This window comes from Typopeltis vanoorti, chromosome 8 (genome assembly GCF_054136105.1).
Source record: "Typopeltis vanoorti isolate ZY-2024b chromosome 8, IOZ_Tvanoo_1.0, whole genome shotgun sequence".
Taxonomy (NCBI): Eukaryota; Metazoa; Arthropoda; class Arachnida; order Uropygi; family Thelyphonidae; genus Typopeltis; species Typopeltis vanoorti.
Window position 1 is genome coordinate 28,544,526 of NC_143556.1, and position 24,534 is coordinate 28,569,059.

At 34.6% G+C, this 24,534-nt stretch overlaps 1 protein-coding gene across 1 annotated transcript in view; it reads right to left on the reverse strand.

Annotated features, from left to right (window-relative positions):
- Gclm (Glutamate-cysteine ligase modifier subunit) overlaps positions 1 to 24,534 on the reverse strand; it is a 78,216-nt gene that overhangs the window by 35,918 nt on the left and 17,764 nt on the right. Inside the window, exons 3-4 of the mRNA XM_090396586.1 lie at positions 9,980 to 10,061; positions 364 to 420 (exon numbers count right to left, since the gene is read on the reverse strand). Of these exons, the coding sequence (XP_090252712.1) occupies positions 364 to 420; positions 9,980 to 10,061 (139 nt within the window). The remainder of the gene's footprint in view (positions 1 to 363; positions 421 to 9,979; positions 10,062 to 24,534) is intronic.

Genomic DNA, 24,534 nt, shown 5'->3' on the forward strand with positions numbered 1-24,534 from the left:
TCTTGCACCTAAAGCCAATCACACACACACACACATTCATGATAACAGTACGATTCAAATCTACTGTTGGTTGAAGAGCAGATATGCTAAACACTTGGCCAATCAGGCTGACTAACATAGAAGCTGTTTATTAACATCATTATTTCTCTTAAGGATTAGATGTCCTGTTTCTCTGAAAAAATAAGGAATCTACTCAAATTATCTATTAATTAATATTAATGAAGTCAGATGAACAATCGTTGAAATGTTTGTACTGTGAAATTGACAGACATTTTTTAAAAACTAGTAAGACATAGCTATTTCAAAATATTCTTACAGAAAAAAAAAAAAAACTTCATTCATAACAGAATATTTATTGATTACCTTGGTCTATTGCTTCTTTCAGTGCTTCCTCTTCAAATCCATAAAGGAAAACTTTAACTAGAAATAAAAAAAAAGTAATAAAAATATATTAAAATACAAATGATAGTGATACAAATGATATTTCACAGTAATTAGGCTTTCATAATGGAATTTTTAGCATTCATCTGGCTTTTGCAGATAAAATACACTGGCAATTATTTGCTCTCACGTGAGACCACCTATACAAGAGCAAGAAGTGGCATTTTCTAAAAATGGTTGAGCAGGATTGTGGAAAGGAAGCTTCATGAAGAACAAGCTGGATTCAGGCCAAATAGAGGCTGTCAGGATCAGATTTTCACTTTACGACAAATAGTTGAGAATCATGGGAATATAATAAAGATCTATATTTAAGTTTTGTAGATCTGGAAAAAGGCATATGACAAGGTGCCAAGAGAGAGAAGCTATTCAAAACGCTACAGTTATATGGTGTCAATGGGACACTATATCTTGCAATACTTAGTCTTTATTTGAGTTGTAAGTCAGTAGTTAAATTTAAAGTATAGGAAGATGGTTTAATGTTAAATCTGGTGTCTGACAAGGATGTACCTTATCCCCTCTGTTATTCATTATCTATATGGATCACATTATGAAGGAAAGTGGTATTAAACCTGATATCAAAATTGGAGATATTAATCTCAGCTCTTTGCTTTATGCAGATGATGTTATACTTCTAAATAAATCCACTACAAGTCAGCAAGATTCCCTGACAAAATTGAATAACTGTTGCAGTAGATATGGTATGAAGGTCAGCATTAAAAAGACAAAGACAATGAAAATAGGCAGAAACACTGAAAATATCAACTGTGAATGGAGAACCTATAGAACAAGTAAAACATTTTAGCTACTTAGGCACGATTTTTAGTGAAGATGGGAAATTAAATATGGAAATAGACAACAGAATTAACAAAGCTGGTATGGTAGGAAGTCAACTGAATAAACTGATATGCAATAAGAGAGAAATTAGTCGGAACACTAAATTAGCTGTATACAAGACAGTATTCAAGCCAATTTTAACTTATAGATCTGAGAGCTTGGTCAGAAGTAAAACACTTCACAAAGACTAGAGACCACAAATATGAGTCCTGAGAAAGATTAGGGGCATGAACAGATTGCATCAATGGCAATATCATATTAAAAATGAGGATATTAGGAAAGAACTTGCCACTGTCAGCATCCAGTAATGTGTTAGCAGAGCTAATCTCAGGTGGTATCCTAAACAGAATGGGAGAGGAAAGATTAGCAAAACAAGTGTTCTTAGGAAAAAGACCTATGGGAAGACCAAGATATACGTGGATTGATACAGTAAAAAGTGCCTTATAAGATAGAAATATAAGATCTGATAATATTGGAGTCTTGACAGGTAACAGATTGATTTGGAGGAAAATTGTAGCTAGGAAGGTAGTAATAATGTAATTTTCTGATGTAGTACTATCATATTCTGTACACCCTTTGAGAGTGCATATTGGAAATTTGATGATGATTTTTTTTTAAACTTTTTGTTGTATATTATTGATTTTCATGTTTGTTCACAAGATATATAAAAATGAACTTCAGAAATGGACCATTTTAGAGTAAGAAAAAAAAAAAGTTAACATTTACTTCAAAGATATCACATATCAATTCTAGAAATCTATTTCGAAACAATCTTTTCATTTTCAAGTCAGCACAAAATATTTTATTCATAATGCTCTCATTTTAGATGAAGGAATGAAATTCACAAACATTATTTTCTTACTGTTTTAACAAGCCTTTACTTAAATTATAAGTATAGCTGATCTTTTTGCATCACTCCACTTCCTCATTATGAAAAAATGATATCAACTATCATAAAATGTTCACATCGAGGTTATAACAACAAAATAATTGCTCGAGTTTCTTGCAGATGTGGAAAGGGCAAACATGAAAGCAAGTGATTAAGATGATAATAAGACTATGAAATGCTTTCTATGATAAAAAAATTGAAGTTCTGTGGGTTGAAAAGAGGACAGAAATATGTGTTACTAAATGGGTTTTATAACTTAGAAGAAATTTTTCAATACTATTTTTGCTTGTAGAGTGGTAAATGAGTAGAACAGGATGCCAGAGGCAGTCGTGTCTTTACATTAAATGAATTTAAAAATTGGAGTGAGGAGTTAGTGAGGGTCTACTACAATGTTTCAGAATTTATGGAGATTCCCATAGAGTTATTACTATTGTTATTATAATGGCTCCTCCAGGAAGTCCAAGGACTCATCAAGAGAGGAACCCTTTTTAGTCATTTATGCCTAAATTTCTATCATATCTCCCTTTGAATACATTAACTGAAGACACACATGCATGCATGCACAAAATCTAATGGTAGCCTATTGCAACACTCACTCAAGAAGAATAAGAACCTGAATCTCATATACTTCCTGACCACATCCTTAGTTAGCTTTTCACCTACTATAAGCTGCAAAATCTCACCTCTATCTATACTTGTATGATCCTCTTACTAATATGTATATTTCTGTTCTATCTCTTCCATCTATTCCTAAAAATGAAGACCCCATTTTCCCAGTCTATCTTCATATTTGCAATTCCATAAGTCAATTATCATATTGATTATCTGCTGCTAATGGATCTTTTCAACTGTATCTCATTCTCCTTGGAACCCAAAGTCACTGAAAGTCATCTGAGAATTGCAATCCATATGTGGTCTTAAAGCCTTTTCAAGTTGGAGAATGTCCGCGTGGTTAGCCTAGTGGCTTTGCGCTTCAAACCATATGCCTGGGGAAGGAATGTCCTAGGTTCGATTCCAGTCAACAACGTGAGGAGCTTAAAAGATCTTCCTCTGGTCTCCAGAGCAGATTACAGTTTCTGTTCACGTCCCTTCTCTTCTCCATGCTGTGGGACTGATAACCTTTCAAGGTCATGCACCAAACATACTTAGAGACCAATAATGAGTCAGGGACTTCCAGTCAACTGGTGCATAATCGCACTACCACATACTCTGCCAGGTTGTGCTTAGAGAGGGAGTCCAAGTAGCAGTATGTAGGAGGCACTGTCAATGGGGACTAGTCTCTCTCTGTATGTATATCAATGTCCAAGAGATTACCCCTTCTCACTACGTTCCCATTTATGTCCCCCATTTAACCATGATTAACCTTATGAAGAATCTTACAATAAACTGAAATGCAGCAAAAAAAAAAATGAACTCTCACTCATAAATTAATCATCTAATAGAAACACATCACAACATACAAACTAAGCCAAAATATCCTCAATAAAAACTCAGTTTTACATCTACTTTACTAACATTGGTGGCATTAACACCAAAATAAATGGCATTCACTACCACCTGCAGCCAGAGAATGGCTAATTTAGAATCTCCTGCTTTTGACCTTCTCTGGCTCAAGGTTTTCTTGCCCCATTTAGTAACACTCATTTGTTACATTTACTGGTCTCGAAACTGATAACCACTCAAACAACTTCACCATCTGCAATCCACCTATCCGAATAGTGAGGTTATCTTTCTAGGCAACTTGAACATCCAACAACCCTGACTACCCTTTTCTAAAACCAATGAGTAAGCTGGATGAGAAGCAAAAATATTTGCTATAAGTAATGACCTAATGCAAATTGTACATCTATCTACTATTTAATTCCAGATAACCCTCTTCCCTCTCCAAATACTCTGGATATCTGTTAAAAATACCAAGCAATTTTAAACCTGGTTTTACTCCATTTCCCAAGTAAGCAAACAGACAAACAAGTCAAGTTTGCACCTGCAAGTGATGCAAGTCTAGCTGATCCTACAGGTAGTGAAAGACCAAGGCAACTCGTGGTAAAGGTGGCATAAGCTCCGATCACTAATCTTAATATTTACCCTTAATGCCAAAACACATCTCCAAGAAGGGGATGTATGATGCACTACCTGTAGGATCAGCTAGACTTGCATCACTTGCAGGTGCAAACTTGACTTGTTTGTCTGTTTGCTTACTTGGGAAATGGAGTAAAACCAGGTTTAAAATTGCTTGGTATTTTTAACATTTATTATACCCAAGGTAAAATACTTTCTATATACTCTGGATATCTTTTTGACCAGTTCTCCTTCCAGAGGTCATCTCTTCTCTCGGCATCTCAGATCCCAACCTTGTGCAAGGTTCATCTCTCACAGCACACCTTTTCTCAAACTACTTCCGACCTCACATCCTCTAGCACTACAAAAGTGCCAATTGGAATGACCTCAGGTATTTCTTCTCTTACTTCCTCTGGTCTGACTACTGCTTCTTCTTATCTGACATACCTATTCTGAATGGTTCACAGAAATTGTCCTCACTGGTATGAAGACCTTCCTTCCCCATTCTACCCCAAATCCTCATCTGCTTCACAAACCCGGGTTCAACAGAAAATGTATCAAGGCAGTCAAAGAAAAAATTCACCTTACTGCAGGTGGCTTGCATCAAGAACTCCAGCTTCATACTCTGCCTATACTAAAGCATGCAACAAATGCAAAACAGTTATCAGCAGATCTAAATCAGACTTTATATGGACCAACAGCAGAAAATTTGCCTCCGGCCCAAATGGAAACCATTCCCTCTGGTCACTTGCTAAAGATGTTGGGCACAATTGCTCACTGCATTTCCACCTCTCTCATCCTGATGGTACCGCTATTACTTCACCCAAAATAAAGCTGAACTCCTGGCATCACTCTTTTCCTCGAACCCCTGCAGATATGACCAAGGGAAATCACCACCTCCTACCATACTGGAATCCAAGCACAGATGCCTCCTGTAGTTTTTCAAGAACAACAAAAAAGACATCAGATGCTAGAGTTTTCTGGTCCTGATGGCATCTCCGATTTTTGCTCAAATATTGTGCGCCAGTCCTGCATCGCCTCTACAATCTATTATGTATAGCTGGTATACTTATCCCAAGATGTGAAAGCAATCTCATATCCAGCCTATTCCAGAAAAAGGGAGACAGAGATCTACTGTCAAACTACTGACCAATTGCCACCACCTCTGTCCTCTCCAAAATAATGAAGAAAGTCATCAATAACCAATTTCACTACTAAGAGACCCATCAATTTCATCCTGTTAGCCTTCATTATATAGCCTCAAACTCAGTGTTACACAGAACATTATTACCATCACTGCTTTCATGTGTTTCTATCCTAACTGGGCTCTTTCTCTAATATCAACAATTTTAGGTCATAAAATATTCACCAAACTCAGCCACCATTTTGTTTCTAATATCCTGACATTGGTGTTTAGATATAACAAATTACCTCCTCAGTTTTCTTACACTGAAATCTATAGTCTGCTGGGCCCAGTTGGGAAAACTTCTCCCCCACCACCATCATTCCTGAACCTAACGTGTCATCCATTCACACATCAGATTCATAACCATGTTCATTGACATTTGTATCACTATTACATCTACAAATCCTAGTTGCTCTTACATGCATATCCTCAGAGTTCCTCTCAAGATGATCTACTTTCACTGACTCTGCATTAGGTCTCATTCCAATAAATAATTTCTAGGCACCTGATGTCAAATTTATTCATGTGAAGGCCATCCCTCTTATACAAATATTTTCTACCATCAAACTCACAAAAACAATTAAAAATTTGTTAAAAAATCATTAAATTTGTATAAAAAAATTATTTTATTAAGGGAAAAAAACATTCTGTTTATACATAGTTCAATCCTTCATTTCTGAGATGTGATTTTTTTTATTACATCAACATAATAAAAGGAGTTTTTCTGCTTCAATTTTGTACATAAATTCTTTTCATCTAAAATTAAAATGAGCCCAGACTTTTTTTTTTTTTTTTTTTTTTTTTGTCACTATCTTTATGTGTGCTGTGTAAATATGGAAGAGGCAGATGTGGTATAACTTCTTTAACAATTTTTAATCTAGAATAGTATCAACATTGTTTCCCTTGTTGAGAAGAATAAAATAAATGTCAGTTTTTATAAAAAGGACACAGTTATCTTACATGAAACCACAAGGAAAAACTAACTGCTCTTGGCTTCACTGCTGTTAGTAATCTGCTGAGCAGAACTAAGCTAGCTGTGCTGTTCAGCATTTGCATGCCTTTGCTTTCATTCAGTTGGCACGTACCTGCCTGTGTGTGGATTGGGCTCATTATCCATTAAAAATACACGTCCATTCCTCGTCAAGACTCCGTGTAGGGAACGTTTTTTTTTTCCCCACTTCACATATTATAAGTCATATACCCAATTAATGCCACTTTTTTTCATAATGTGATTCATATAGATAATGAATAAGAGTGGAGATAATGTGCATCATTCTCTTACACCTGATTTTACATTAAACCATCTTCCTGTATATTCTCTTTCATTTTAAATGTTGAATTACAACTTAAATATAGACTACGTATTTCTCTGTATTATGTTCTATTTAATCCATATAACTGCAGTGTTTTGAAAAGCTTTTCCCTAGGTACCCTGTTATATTCCCATAATTTCTCAACTATTTGTTGTAAAGTGAAAATCTGATCCTGACAACTGCTAATTGGCCTAAATCCAGCTTGTTCTTTTCCCAGTTTCTCTTCCACAATTTTTCTAAGCCTCTCTCTTTTTTTTGTAGATAGAAAGTATGAGAGCTGGAATTCAACTTTCTGACCAGGCCCTCTGAATTATTCAGTGTAGCCACTGCAAAACTTTTGTCTCCACATTTGAGCATTTCTGTCGAATATCATCTATTGTAGATGCCTTTCCACATTTCAAGTTTTTGACAGCTTTTTCTACCTCAAGTATTGATATGTACTCCTTGCATTACTCTTGAAAATTTTCTACTATGGTTCTGTCAATGCTTGTTTTATTTAACAGTCTTTCAAAGTAATTACTCTAAATATCTAGAATATCCTTATCTTCAGTTTTCACCTTAATCATCTTTGATTCCTTTTACAACACTCTTTCCTCCCTCAATTTTTAAGCTTATTTCAATAGCCTCCAGAACATTTTGCAACCTTCCTGATATTTACCTTCTATATTCTTACTGAAGTCTTCCCATGACTTTTTTTTTTTTTTAGCTACTTTCATGTAGGGCAGCTCTCTTACATTTTTCTCTATATTCTTTTAGGACATCTGCTGACTTATGTGCTAGGAACTTTCAGTATGCTTTCTTCTTTTCCAGGATTGTTTTTTTAACTTCTTGTGTCCACCATGACATTCTCATTTTCTATCCTTGCAGACAACTTCACCATGCCTCTCTAGCTGAATCAATCAATGTTTTCTTCATAGTTTGCCAATGATACGCCAAGATTTGGTTCTTGTTTTCAAACTGTTTCATTCTTTTTTCAAAAATATTTGTATAACTGAGTCTACAGTTTACCTGTAAAAGCTGCTCAACTTTATTTTTAAAACTTTTTTACATACTGTTCTTTTCAATATGATATTCATTTTTATCCTACTTAATAATAAGTGTTAGTCACCTCCAATTTCAAATCCTCTGAACACTTTTGTATCCTGAATCATCATCAACAATAATAGTCAATGAGGTTTTTCTTATTTATTGTGTCTTCACTCCATGTGAACTTGTGCACATCTTTATGTTGGAACAGGGTGTTAATAATGACTAGTCCATATCCTGATCAGAAATCCATCAAATTACTTGCTATTATTATTATTATTATTATTAGCCTTGTCCTTTTCTCTGAATTTTCTGAAAACATTTCTATATACCTAGTGGGATTCACTTCTTACTCTGTTGTTCAGATCTCCAACAAGTACTACTTCTTTCATTTTCTTTATGTCATCTGTCTGCTCTAGTGATTCCAAAATTCCTTCAATTCTTCCTTAGGGAAACTTTGTGTGCAACCATAGGTACAAATAAGTTTCATTGTTCATTTCTCCATTTTGAAGTTTGCCAGTATAACTCTGCTTGAAACTGCCTTCCAATCAAGAAGTTTATCTTCATGTTTGGTGTTGAATGCTATCATTATTCCTTCCTTTCCTTGATCATTATTATATCAATATAACATCTTATACTTAATTATTAAGTAAGATCCCACCTGCTTTTGTCTTGTTTCAGTAACGCCAATTATGTCCACATGGTACTTTTCCAATTCTTCTGCAATTTCAATTTCCTTTACATTAACTTATTATATTGATGGCTGCTATCTTTAGTTCTCCTGACAATGGGTTAGTTCTTCTTCTTCTTCTAGATGTTGAGCTTGAGTGTGTTCCAGTAGCTGACTTTTCTCTGCTTCTTTCCAAATCTCCAATACAAACCCATGCTATTACAAAGTACTTCCTCAAAAAACTTCTAGTTAGAAACTACAGTGACCATAGCAAAAGGAAAGCTATCAAAACTGTTTGAGACAGTCACTCTGAACAACAGCTTTGCAGTTTTAAGATGAATAAGTCTTTATTTTGGGACATATAAAGAACACTAGTTAAGTGTGTGCTTCACTGAGTAAGATCATCATAAACCATAATGGAGATAACTGAGAACTTGCAAATGCATAGCCATTTTTTATTTATAATATAATCCATTCTGTAGGAGACTCCACATTCATGCCTTAATAATATATGATGAAAATAATTACCACAGATGGACTTTGTTCCATGTAACTTCCAACTCTTCTAGAAACTAAGGAAAAACTTGGGGTGTTTCATTTTGACAATGACAATTATATATCTTCTACATAAGCTTCAATTTTAAGGAATAAATTGACAATGCTTCTGTAAATTTTTTCAATCCCAGCAAAAAAAAAGGATTCTAAACTAATGTACTATTTGTAGTACATTAGTATTAGTAAAGTATGTAATCTGGAAATCCTGCTCTAGAGACCAAACATGGAACTTTTTTCCAAGCCACTTCAAGCCTCTTTTATGCAGGGGCAGTAGTCTAGTTTCACACTAGGTGATGATATTCATCTAAAACCTACAATATGATGATATAATAATAATAATAATAATAATAATAAAACTTTAATTACAATTTCTTATATTTGCAAAGGGTAAACAGCATAATCACCATCATTATCAGGGTCTTCCTCCCATAAACTTGGGAATTCACCATGCAAAATAGGTAAAACAACTAGAAGAACACATGATTAACAGTTTAACTGACCTCATTATATCCTTAGTTGCGTTGGCTGTAATCGCAAACAACCAAAACTGCAACATCAGGGAATAATATATAACTACAGATATGTCCACACAGACATTATATAGTTAAGAAAGAGTGATTCACTTTTTTTTTTTTTCTTTTATCATCATGGGCACCGTTTATGTGAATTAGCATTCTTCTTTCCCCCTCCAATTTTAAGTCAATGAAAACGTGAGAAACAGCTGTCTAACATTCATTCATTCAACTATAAAACTATCAAACCAGTTTCTCCAAACAGATCACCAAGGACTACAAACTTGTAACTTATACAAAATGTGTTTTCCTTATTTTCAATTACTGCCCAGCACTCATGTGCTACAGGTTATGCAACTGCTCATGTGTGAGATTCACATGTATATGTTATTAATAATTACAAATGAATTTTAAAACATGAATTTTCTGAATTTCTATAAAGGTTTGTCTTAAAGATTTAGTATATAAAAAAAGAATGCATAAGTGCATAATTACCTGTTAATTTCAGATTCTTTCTGTCATCCTTATCAACAGTAGTCATATGATCGATATTTTTCACATCAGCAACTTTTGCATCCTGAGGAATAAGGAAACATAATTTTTTTTCCCTTCTAAAATTATTATTATTATATTATTATCTGAGACCTCCAGGGAGTCAAGGACTCAATAAGAGAGGTGATAAATCACCCAAACCAGCTGTTATGTCTTCCCTTAAATTCATTCACACTAGATGCACTCACTATCCCTAAAGGCAAACAATTCCACTCATTCACTGCTCTGTAAGAGAAAACCTAGCTCAAGCCTCTTTCTCGACTGCGAACAAACTTAATTTCCATGGATGCCCCTGTGTTCTCTCCCCACCTACCATATAGAGAAAAATTTCAACAGATGATATCCTATAATACCCATTCAGAAATTAATAGACCTCTATCATATCATCCCTCTTTCTCCTGTTAACCAATCTATAATCTACATACCCACAATCTGACCTCATAATCTAAATCCCATAATCCCAATATAATCTTTGTAACCCTTCTTTGCACTCTTTAGGCTTCTTTTATCTCCTTGGAACCCAGAAGACCAAATTTGTCCACAATAATCCAAGTGCAGTCTTATCAGGGCCTTATAGAGGCAAAATGACTTTCTTATCCTAACATGTCAAGGTTCGCTTCAACTTTGCAATTATCCTCTAAGTTGTATTTGAAACTTTTGGTATGTGACCTCTGAACTTCAAATTCCTAACCACCATTGCACCAAGATCCCTAGCCACATCAGTTTCTTGTAATATAATCCTGCTAATATAAGATGCTGTTAGAAATGTCATCTCACCAAAGTGCATAACTTTACACTCATTAACATTAAACTGATAGCCATTTTCGTTTATCCAAATTTCCAACCTATTCAAATCATTTTGTAAGTGCTGGATATCAGTAGCATCCCTGATTGCTTGGCCTATCTTCGCATCATTGGCAAACAATTGTACATTACATGTACAATTGTTTGCCGATTTGTAAATGTACATGTTAGACTTTCCTAATGTCATTAATCTATAGATTAAACACCAATGGCCCAAGTAAATATAAACAATATGGATTAAAATTACAATCTCTATAACTAATTATATATGTATGTAGGTTTACAGAAAGTTTAAAGCACATATTGTTTCCAAACCTAAATATCGAAATTTAAATAGTGAACAAATTATCATCACAACTTCAATGGAGACAGCAGACTCATCATGGGAGGTTCATTCAACTGATAACATATTTATCATACTGCATCTTAAAATCCTTAGCACTCCCTGCCTTAACTACATGTTCCAGTAATGTGTTCCATTCAACCACATTTCTCAATGTAAATTAATTACTCCTCACATCCCTCTTTACCACATTCTTACATAACTTCCAGGGATGGCTTCTGGTTCTTGCCTTCTACTCTTTTTATAATCCCTTCTGAATTAATCTGATAAAAACCACTCACTAGGTTATTCATTTGTTTAAATGAATAAGTAAAAATATTCAAAATATTTTTAGCCCACCCACAGTAAAGGTTGTAAACTTATAGTATATTAGCACTGTAGGTTTACAACCTTTACTGTGGGTGGGCTAAAAATATTTTTTTATTAATTTTTATAGGTGCATCCATATATATATATATATTTATAACAAGATTGAATGACTAGAACTGAGAGAAATGAAAACAAAGTGTTTATTAGTACTACACAACTAGTTTCAGCCTTTGTCAGGTGCACATTAAAAAAGAAGAAATAACCAGTAAAAAACATGGAGGAAATAACTGTAAATAACAGAAAATTAGTGTATATATATATTTCAACGTTGAAGTCTGCGCATTCAAAACTGTTCCCTCGTTGGCTTCATTGTTGGGCTTATGCATGCGTATAGCATCTCATGAACGCCAGTATTTGACCACAGCACAATGACAGTCTGGAAGGTTGTAACTCAGGTTGTTGTTGAGATGTAGGGTGTTGAGAATGATTTCCTTTGATTCTATTATCTTCCTTTCTAATTCATCATGGCAACAGAGAATGTTATTAGACTTGTCCCATAGGACTGTATGGCTAGGGTTTTCTTCATTAGAAATGGCTGAGAATAGAACACGACTAGACAAAGCACTGGCTCGCGTTCTCTTGTAAGTGACGTCTCTCTTGTGCTCCTCAATGCGTAACTCGATTGACTTCTCTGTTTGGCCAAAGTAAGGTATGTCACAGTTGCACCAGATCTGGTAAACACCAGGATATTTAAGATTATGATGTCTAGCTTTCGGATGGCTCACTAGGGAGCGGATTTTAGGTATGTTATATTTCCTAAGAACTTTGGCTAATTTGGATGACACGGAGCTTATGTATGGAATAGAAATATTACCTTTTACACTATTGGTCTCTTCATTATGGTGACAGGGAGGATTAAATAGGATTTTATCAGTAGTTATTTGAGAATAATCATTTAGCTGAAAAGTAGACCTGAGAAAATCGAGTTCTTTATTAAGTTCTATCTCATCATCAAGAAGAGAGCAAGCACGATGTCCTAGAGTAGAAATGATTCCAAACTTCTGGTGAGGATAATGATGGAAATGGCCATGAAGATATCTGTTAGTGTGGGTAGGTTTTCTGTAAGTCGAGATTTTAAGTTTTTCTGAGGAACGGGTCAGTTTGACGTCCAAAAAGGGAACAGAACCATTAGCTTCAAACTCAGCCATAAATTTTATGTTTTAGTGTTGACTATTTAGATGTTCAAGGAAGTTCAGGAGAGATTCATGGTCATGGCTCCAAATCAGGAAAATGTCGTTAATATATCTTATCCAAATTCTTGGTTTTAAAGGATAGGAAGAGATGGCTTTAACTTCTAGATAGATGTTAGCAAGTACAGGAGACAACGGATTACCCATTGCAAGACCATGATTCTGTTTACAGATGGTATCCTGAAATTTGAAGTATCCTGAGTTGATGCAAGGAGTAAGACCATGATCTTTTTAGATAATTTATCCTTGAGTAGAACAAGAACTTCGTCTATAGGAACATTGGTGAATAAGGAGACTATGTCAAAGCTTGCCATGATTTCATTTCCTTAATAATGATATCTTTTATACATGATACGAAATCCACGGAGTTTTTAATAAAGAACAATAATTACTGGAAAAACATTTAATAGATTTTGCCAGATATTTGGGAAGGATGTAAAGGTCGGAGAGTCAATTCCTTCTAAGATAGGTCGAAGAGGAGTATCTACCTTGTGAATTTTAGGTAGTCCATATAATCGTGGAATAAGCAGATGAAGCGAATGAAGAGAAAGGCGAATGTTTCTAGGTAGTTCAGAGGTAGTTTTCAGTAAATTATTGGTCCGGTTGTGGATTTCACGAGTGGGATCTCTTTCGAGGATCGAGTGAGTGTCACTCCGTAACAGTTCCATCATCTTATTTTGATATTCATCAATGCTAAGAACAACTGTGGCATTGCCTTTATCTGCGGGAAGAATAATTGTATTTTTGTTGTTTAGTAACTTCTTAAGAGCCTGTTGTTTCGATGAAGAGATATTGTCTGTAGGGGGTTTGGCGTTATTGATGATGTAAATGGATTCAATGCGAAGTAGGTTTGCCTCTTGGGTAGGAAGAAAGGAGCTAGCTTTTTCTATCTTAGTAAGTAATAATTCTTTTGGAATAGATCTAGGAGATAAATCAAAATTTAGGCCTTTACTGAGGATACTTTTCTCTGCATCGGAAAGATTATAAGTTGATTTGTTAATCACAACTTTGTCAGGATGGAGGTGTGGTTTCAAAGAAGTCAAATTACTTTGTGTTTTTTTAAGAGCTTTGAATTTTTTAATAAGTTTCAATTTATTGTCATTTTGAATTCACACAGTTTGAGATTCACTTCTCACTCCCATAAGTTTCCAACTGTCACTACCTAGAGACTGTTCAATTTCCTGAGATAATGTGTTTTTTTTGCTAAATAAAAAAGCGAGAGTGCATTTTGTGTCAAATATCCTCTAGGCGAGAAGATCTAACTTTGCTCTATGATAAATCCTTTTAGCTCATTCCATTTTAATGTTTTCTTTAATGGAGATATAGTTAGGAAACACGGCATGGAATTTACAGCGCTTGAGAAACAGTAACCTGTTGATGTTTTCAGGCCTATCCTGTTTTCTGGAAATCCCTTATATTATTATGAGAAGTGTCGTCATAAGGACCAAAGATGTATGAAGATTGATTTATTTGGTTGTTATACATTTTTATAAAAAGATTGAATAACTAGAACTGAGAGAAATGAAAACAAAGTTTATTAGTACTATACAACTAGTTTCAACTAGTTGAAGAAAACCCTACCCATACAGTCCCATGGGACAAGTCAAGTCTAATAACATTTTCCGTTGCCACGATGAATTAGAAAGGAAGATAATAGAATCAAAGGAAATCATTCTCAACCCCCTACATCTCAACAACAACCTGAGTTACAACCTTTCAGACTGTCATTGTGCTGTGGTCAAATACTGGCATTCACAAGATGCATATGCCCAACAATGAAGCCAATGAGGAACAATTTTGAATGCACAAACTGCAACGTGTCAAATTTGAAATATATATACACTCATTTCCCGTGCTATTTACAGTTATTTCCTCCATGTTTTTTTACTGGTTATTTCTTCTTTTTTAATGTGCACCTGATGAAGACTGGTACAAGCTGAAACTAGTTGTGTAATACTAATAAACTTTGTTTTCATTTCTCTCGATTCTAGTCATTCAATCTTTTTATAAAAATGCATAACAACCGAGTAAATCAATCTACACACACACACACACACACACACACACACACACACAGACACACACACACACACACACACACACACACACACACACACACACACACACACACACACACACACACACACACGTAACCCTCGTATAATGTAGTACTTATACAACGAGGTTTCGATATAACACGGTCTACAAATTGCAGTAATCCTTCATCTTTTCATATATTTTTCACCACGTGAGTTAAAAATCAAATTTCTTTGTTAAATTTCTCTGCCCATATCGCGCATGTAGTTATAAGTAGCGAATTTTAGGGGAAATACTCTTTAGCATGCATGTATGTCAACTGTTTGCCGTATAAAGTGTTAATTATTGTTGAAAGTCGTCTTCGTTTTCTGACAGGAAAACGCATTAAAAATCACAAGTGTGTTAATCTCAAGCTGAGCACTTTATTATCTGGTAAGTTATATACAATATGTAAAGCTTTTTTTATGTGAAAAAATTATTTCTATAGTAATAGCCACTTAAAGGGCTTTTGCGATATGGTTGAAAATGAAATTAGTGAATAAATTGATGAGGAAATGAATTTAAATTAGGAGGAACTGGTACAATTAATAGATGACGTCAAATCAAATGTTGGGGAAAGTTCTGTCGAAGATTCTGATTGTGATGAATCCGTTAAAAAATTCAGTTTAAAGAAATTAGCAGAAGGATTGGACTTGGCAAGAAAGTTATGAAGCTATTTTATAGGATAAAGATCGTTTAATGGAAGGCTCCGGAAAATTCACGAGACAATTGGATATTTGTTTAGCTCCGTATTATGAACTTAATAAAAAATGGCAGCATAGTGGTAAGCAAGGTCTTATTACTGACTTCTTGATAACTAAACCAGCTGAAGTATGAATGAGAATTATACAAATGATTTCCAAGTGACGACGACTTCCGGCCACTCTTAAATAAAGAAATTCTGATTACTTGTAACATCTAGAAAATGTTCGTTTTGAAGACAGTGATGACAATTAAAATATGCACTTTATTATGTGCAATGATGTTTACGTACAATTTGTAATTTTATACTATATATTTGTTTCATAGTTTATATGTTTTCTTAACTTGCATGAATTACAAGAATTAAATAAAAATATATTTTTATTGGGTATGTCATTGTTTTATATAATTAAAAAAAAAAAAAAGATTTCGGAACCTAACCCTACTTTTTGTATGTGATCTGAGTCTCGCATAACGCAATTTATACAACGTGGCATTTCTATGGAACCTAACATATCTCGTACAACATCCGCGTTATACGAGGGTTACCTGTATATATAGATATGTGCTGAAGCATACCGAATTAACTTTATAAACAAATATTGGAAAAAAAAAAAAAAACTCATTCAAGATTTATAAAAATTTAAAAATTTTGGCCAAATTGCAGAATGAAATTTCACCAAAATTGGAAAAATCAGAGAAATCTCAGCCTGGTTATAAAGTCGCAAAGTCAAATGAAATTACTGCTGGCAATATGCGAACCCTTTAACTAGGCCCTGAGTATCCTAATTCTTTTATAAAAAAAATTAAGGATCAAAAAAGAAATTTGAGGAATGAATTACACTTTTTTACCATAGGTTATTATATTCAATTAGTGCATTTTTGATTAATGTATCTGTTTTGAAGAATGTATTAGGCGCGTTAATTGAGATATCGCTGTATCTAAAAAACACGCCAAAGCAACAGAATACTGAAGCAAAACCAAATATTCCGTGCATCCCTATATATAATATACACATATATTTTTTGTATTTATTTATTTATGGTCTGGAAACCCTTATCTAGAAAGCAAACATGGAACTTTTTCCAGCCTTTCAATAAAAAGGATGGCAGTCTCACACCAGGTTATGAAGTACATTTCCCACCAGACAAATACAAAAATCCATACTCAGAGTAGAATTCAAACCCACAGCCTGTTGGCTGGAGAACAGATGTGTCATCCACCTGACCAACCAAGAGCAGCAGATATGTAATCTATATCTCAATTTAATATCTTTGATTTTTTTTTCTGCATGGATGCCACTAAATTGAAATGCCTTATTTTGTCATGAGGAGCATCCGTAGCTCAGTCAATATAGACGAAGCCCTTTGGTTGGAAAGGTCTGGGTTCAATTCCCTTCCATGGCATGAGGAACTTTTATCTGGTCTCATATGGAGGTAGAGGGTTTTTCATCCATTAGAACAGGAAAACCAGCCCGACAAACACAAATGGATTACAGCCATGAATACTTAAAACAAATGTGGAAGAGATAGCGTCCTCACCACATTATCATTATGCCCATAGTCAACCATGAGTCATATCATGGTAGTCAACCTCCTGGACGAGACGACACATGATGATGATTGTGTCATGAGCTATATCTAACAATGCCAATGGTATACATTATTTATTCTGTCCAAATAAAAATTTACACAAAGGAACACTTGTGTTAGAATTTTAATTGTATAAAATTTTTACGCAAGCAGTATCAAAGGCACTTCAGAATGAATTCAAATTAAACAAGGCACAAATAACATAATGAAGGCCAACAATGAGCCAGACATTCATGAATAAAGTGGAGCAGCATTGTCCAAACTAAAGTCCTAACAACATTTTTATATATATATAGCAAAATAAATAAATAAATAAAATAAAATAATAGCTAGGGAGGGCTATGTAAAGAGGAACAATTTCCCAGAAAGGGGATAACTTAAACCCATCATAATTATTTCGAATGGGACAAGGTAGCAAAGTAGAAAAGACTTTTTCCAAAGAATCATATGTGTTGGTGGAGATAGGCATGTTCAACAAGTCCAGACTATTCCATCCCGTGGAATCTAATAGTCTAGATCAGTGATTCTTAACTGGTGGGACAAGGCCCCCTAAGTGTGTGTGTGGGGGGGGGGGGCTGCTGCAGAAAATTTATAGAACGTTTCTAGTTTTTAAAATTTTGAAATCTCTTAAAATAATTATTTTCTGCTCTTTATTTTACTTTGTTTCAAACTTGTATTGTTTTGTATTAGTAATCTGAATTATGCAGTTTTATGCAGTAGTTTGTGGTGAAAGTCGACTTTTCGCTGCTGGCAACACTGCCTACTGGATGTGTGAATGTGTGACAGAAGTGATTCTCTGAAGTTTTAAACGATACTAGTACAAATGCATAGAACTTAACGTTGTTGCAAAGTATTTACTTTTTGAAACTTTCAGTGCCGTAATACTGATTTGTTATTTCTTAAAATTTACCCCTTAATTTCTTAAAATGAGCAAAGAAAGAACATTATTTGATTTCCTAAATATAAATACAGTAAAGTTTTTACATAAAATTTAAGTAAATTGATTTCTGTTTTCTGATTTTTTTTGTCATTATAATCAGAAAGTAAAACCAGTATTTTTTTAAAAAATCAATTATTATTTTGATTATTATGTTCCTACAAACTAGGGGACCGCAAAAATATTTTAGGATACTTAGGGGACGCAACTAAAAAGTTAAGAACCACTGGTCTAGATATTCATCATGATGAACAGCAACAAATCTGTTGGTCTGGCCAAAGTGCAATAGACCATAGGTGCAGAAATTTGATAAACAGCAAGTAGGGAAAGGAGGAAGTATATCCTTTGCAGAACTCAGAAGGGAGGAAAGTTTATTAAATGGACACTCAGACCAATGAAGTTAAGTCATTTGGAGATTCATTCAAAGACACCCTTGACACATGGGGTATCGATATAGTTTATAACTTCTTGGTAAATGGGCAGAAAAAGAGGTGATATGAAAGAAGTTTAAGTTAAGATTTTATCAGATTTATATATATATATATATATATATATATACATATATATAAAAAAAAAAAAAACAGAAGATGAGGGGAAAGAATGAGAGGCCATCCCAAGAAGTTCTGCAAAGGTGTAGTGAAGAGGGGAGTGAGGAATAGATTTGTTTATATGGAGAAAGGTTGATGAGTGGAATGTACTGCTGGAATGCATTATGAATGCTGGGAGCATGAATGAATTTAAGATGCACTTTGATAGATATGTTTTCCATTTAGTGAGACCTCTCACAATGATTCTGCTGACTCCAAGCAAATTGTTGTAATAATAATACTAATAATAATACTGTATATTCATAAATGATTTTGATTCAAATATTAAGAGTAAAATTTCTCTCTTGGCTGATGGCAAACTAGGCAATTGTCTGGATGACAACTGATTATTCTGAAAATGTAGAAAGAGGGAACAGAAAAGTGGAATTTAACATTTAATGTGAACAAATGCAAGTATATCTGATTTAATAAGAAGGATTAGGTGGACATAAGTTACATAGTGTTGTGTCCCAATTTATGATTATTATTCTATCTAGTGAAATTTTGCTTGTCTATATTCAACCTTTATCTATGTATGAGATATCACCCCAAAATACAAATATTTAAGTTATTTCTCCCCTTAGTGTCCCTAATATTTATATTATGCTGCACCTTTTGGGACATTTAGTTTGAGATATTAAATACAAAAACAAGGAGCAATTACTAAAATATGTCTGAATGTGAAACAATATTGCAGTCGTGACACTTTATCTCGTTTTTTAACACATTAATTTCCCGCGTGATTAGGTTCGTACGTTTTTCAAGTGGTGCATTGGGCAGCAATTTCAGACAACTGTTTTATCAATGAACAAAGGTTTATTAAACTCATTAGTATGGTACAATTCAATTTCTAATATAATTCAATTCAATAGTAAGAAAACATTTACAAATTAGCATTAGCTTATCACAAGTAACTTGGCTATGATCCTATATGGGTATTACGATCATGCCGCCATAACAAATTCAACACATAAAATCATAAGTAAAATCCCTTATCTAATTAACACATTAGTTAACCCTATATTAGTCTGAATATGCGCTATATGCTGTAGCACATGGACATATATGATCAACTCACTCTATTTTACTATCTAAAATTACGTAGATTAAATTATCCTTTTACTGTACTAACAACTTTGACATTTAAAACTTCCCTATATGTTACAATACACATGTATAATTCTCAGGACACATGAATTATTTATATAATGTTAATATTAGCAAGCTTACTACTTTCAACATAATCAGTCATGTACTAAAGTCCTAGTATAATTTTCTTAGTTTCTTCAACAGTTCAGTAATAGAATAATGATAACAATTACAGACGATTTTCAGTTAACACGAGATTTTTACAGTACCTTTTTGTCTTCAGTTTTCTATACTGGCCTCTACCTTTTTCCAATTGAACAATCCTGGTATGATCTCTCCTATAATCTGTTACTCCTAAGTTCTTTTGGCACTGAACTGTGCTTATGCGATCTTAACTCTTCATAATATATACACTTACATTTACCTTCACTGTATACAGAAAACCCACACACACAGGCAGATACATTCACAAACTCTCCCACCACCACCCCTCTCAACAATATGGCATTATTAAAACTCTTACCAAGAGAGCCCACAATCTTTGTTCCAGTGGAACCGCCCTCACTACTGAGCTTAACCACATACACAGCACTTTCCTCTCCAATGGCTACAGCAATCACAGTATCAAAAAAATAATCAACTCCTCCCCCATTCCCCGTCCTTCTTGCCAACAAGAATTTAAAAATGCCATCACCATACCCTACATCCGTGGCACATCCGAAAAAATAGCCAAGATACTAAAACAGTACAATCTACACACAGCATATAAGCCCCACCGCAAACTGGCTACCCTTATCCGTTCTACGAAAGATCAGCTCCCTTCTCTCTCTCTGCCTGGAGTTTACAAAGTACCCTGTTCCTGTAAGCTGGCGTACTTTGGACAGACAGGCAGATCAGCATCCATCCGTCTAGAGGAACACAAGTCTTACATCTTCAAACACAACTATGGCTATTCAGGCTTGGCTGACCATATTTTGGACACCACCCACAGGGTATCATGGAAGAAAACCACCATGCTCCACCACAGCAAATTCAAGAAAGAGAGACTTTTCTTAGAAGCAGCAGCAGCTCTCAAAAACCAACCAAATCTCAATAAATATGGTTGCATTAAGCTTCCGAAGATTTGGGAAACACTCATCACCAGAGTTCCCACCATACATTCCAGGCCACCTACTACTGCCTTTAGAGGGCGCTCTACCTAGATAGGACTTTAGTGTCACCCACGTGGTTGGGCTTAGTATTGTTTGTTATTTGTGTATATGTTACATTAATTGTTTTTGGAATCCCCGTAGATGTCCTAGTGACTAGGACGAAATATAGGAAGTATTAAATTCTATTTTAATTCTTTTTGAGTGTTGTAAAAAATCCATTAAGCCTCCAACATGATGTCCTCACAGCACTTAAGCCTCTACACATGTACTTAACTCTTCATAGTTGAATTAATAACACTTTAGAATCATCTATACCATGGCTGTGAAACTCGCCACTTGGACACCGACTTCTTTACAGATTTCCTTTTCACTGGACGATGAAACACTTAGACAATACCTTCTTTCCTTAGCTAAATCGCATCCCTCATTTCTTACCATAGGAAATACGGAATTGAAATCCCGCTCACTTTTGTTTCCCTGTTGTGACGACGGAGATAACTCCAATCCCGCCACTCAGGAAAACCACATGAAACCTATACGAAGGAGCTCGTGAAGAAACTATCCGGGAAAAAAGCCTCTTTGGGGGGGGGGTTTCCTAACTCTTTTATACCTTCACCCCTTATGGCACCCACTTTAATTTCTTTTCTCCGCCCCTTACTTGATTCGACTTCACCGACCAATTAGGGTGGTGTTTTTCTGCCAAACATCCTTTGGTCGGCAAGCCCGTGACAATGTCTCAAATCCGGGAATTGACCCTGAGCGATAGTCTATTGTTTTTCTTTTGCTAGCCTCTAAATTAATCCCCCTTCCAAATTTTTAAGAATTTACTTGATATTTTAATCTCTAGCCTCTCACATACAATTTCTTATTACTAATCTTTTCTGTTTTACTTAGCTAATTGTTTTATATCACAACTGTAATATTTTCCTTCTTTTATTATTTAGTTCTTCAAACACTTTTTTTATATATATTTTACTTGGATGCAAGAATTTTTTTTTTTCTTCTAAATAATTCATCTATTAGCTTTTATACAGGGGTTTTATTTTATTTTCTCTTCATGTTACACCATGATAACTGGGAATTCTACATTCTTAAGGTATCAGGGTGTAACAATAGATAGGCTTTAGAAAAAATTGACCAAAATTAATACAATGATTTGAGTAATTTGGTCAACAGTGAATTTAAGCTGAAGAATGAAGTTGGCCTACAGATTGTAGGACTAACTAACGAAGCTCAACTTGTAATAGAAAGGCAGTAATAATACTGCTATACAAGTTTTAATTCAGATCAACATTGGATTATGGTTCCCAGATTTACTCACCAAGGTATTTAATACATGTAATCAAGTCAAGAATATGCAGAGAACATTAAGTGTGTAGAGGGACGGTATCATGACAGTTATGAGAATTGGATAGTTAGTTGTAATGTAATAAATTTATCTAAAAAGAATATGTGAGTATAAATATTTATGAAAAAATAAAGAAACAAAATTAATTAAAAAAATAAATAAAAACGATGAGAGGATGTTTCATGGTATGTGTATTGGTTTGGCCATATTGCTAATAAGTCAGTAGGACTTATGGAATTATGTTTGCCTTTAAGTTGACCCCACACATGAAAGATCATAAGACCTATAATGCCACAGTGCCATGTGTAGACAAGTGATTAAAGAGAAAGAATGTAGCCACTTGAGATGTTTCTTAAAGTGTGAGAAGTTGTACTCAGTGTTGGAAGTTTTTTTACTTGGTTATACTATAAATTAAAGATACCAAGAAATTATATACTTGGCTTAATACTTTATCCAAGTGTAAGCAAACAAAGTTTGTGCCTGAAGTATTTTCAGGACTGGGCAACTCATATATAGATGCTAAGGACTTCACATCACTTGCCTTAGTATCCCATAATGCAAAGTACACATCCTTGCAGATATGTATAATGGTATGCATTATGGGAAGGGTCACCACACAGACCGGTTTCAATCATTACTGATGTCTCATCAGAGGTGATACTAAGGTTCAAGTAATGTAGAAGTCATATTTTCACATACGAGTAGCCAAAAGGTCATCATCAGCATCAAATTCCTGATTTATACCCTCAAGGAATCTACAGGATACGATAGTAATACATGAAAAAATTACATCATTACTAACTTCCTATTTACAATTTTCCTCCAAATCAGTCTGTTACCTGTCAAGACTCCAAAATTATCAGATCTTATATTTCTATCTTCTAAGGCACTTTTTTTCTGTATCAATCAACCTATATCTTGGTCTTCTTCTGGGTATTTTTCCTGCCAACCTGGCAGAGAACACTTGTTTTGCTAATCTTTCCTTTCCATTCTGTTTAAGTGACTATACCAAATGAGATTGGATCTGCTAACACATTCCTGGATGCTGACAGTGGCAAGTTCTTTCCTAATATCCTTGTTTTAATATGATATTGCCATTGATGCCATCTGTTCGTTCCCCTAAACTTTTGCAGAACTCTCATATTTGCAGTCATTAGACTGGTCAAGTGTTTTGCTTCTGACCCAGCTCTGAGATCCATAAGTTAAAATTGGCTTGAATACTGTCTTGTATACAGCTAATTTAGTGTTTTGGCTAATTTTTCTCTTACTCCATATCAATTTATTCAGTTGACTTCCTACCATACCAGATTTGTTGATTCTGTTGTCTATTTCCATATTTAATTTCCCATCTTCACTAAAAATCGTGCCTAAGTAGCTAAAATGTTTTACTTGTTCTATAGGTTCTCCATTCACAAGGCAGTTGATATTTTCAGTGTTTCTGTCTATTTTCATTGTCTTTGTCTTTTTAATGCTGACCTTCATACCATATCTACTACAACAGTTATTCAATTTAGTCATGGACTCTTCCAGACTTATAGCGGATTTATTTAGAAGTATAACATCATCTAGATAAAACAAAGAGCTAAGATTAACATCTCCAATTTTGATATCAGGTTTAATACCACTTTCCTTAATAATGTGATCCATATAGACAATGAATAACAGAGGGGATAACGTACATCCTTGTCTGACACCAGATTTAACATTAAACCACCTTCCTGCACTCCCTTCAATTCTAACTGCTGACTTACAACTCAGATAAAGACTAAGTATTGCAAGATATAATGTTCCATTGACACCATATAACTGTAGCGTTTTGAATAGCTTCTCTCATGGAATCTTGTCATATGCCTTTTCCCGATCTACAAAACTTAAATACAGATTTTTTTTATATTCCCATGATTTTTCAATTATCTGTTGTAAAGTAAAAATCTGATCCTGACAACCTCTATTTGGCCTGAATCCAGCTTGTTCTTCAGCAAGATTCTCTTCCACAACCCTTCTCAACCGTTTCTCGAGCATACTTGCGTAAATCTTGCCAGGAAGACTCAGTAGAGAAATACCTCTGTAATTCTCACATTCAGTTTTATTTCCCTTTTTATATATGAGTACTATTAGAGCTCTACTCCAATCATCGGGAATTTGTCCCTCTGTCCAGGTATATGCAGTGCAACCACTGTATACCTCCATACTTGAGCATTTCTGGTTGAATATCATCTACTCTTGCTACCTTTCCACATTTCAGGCTTTTGATGGCTTTTTCTACTTCAAGTATGGATATGTATTCCTGACTGCATGCCTGGTGAGTG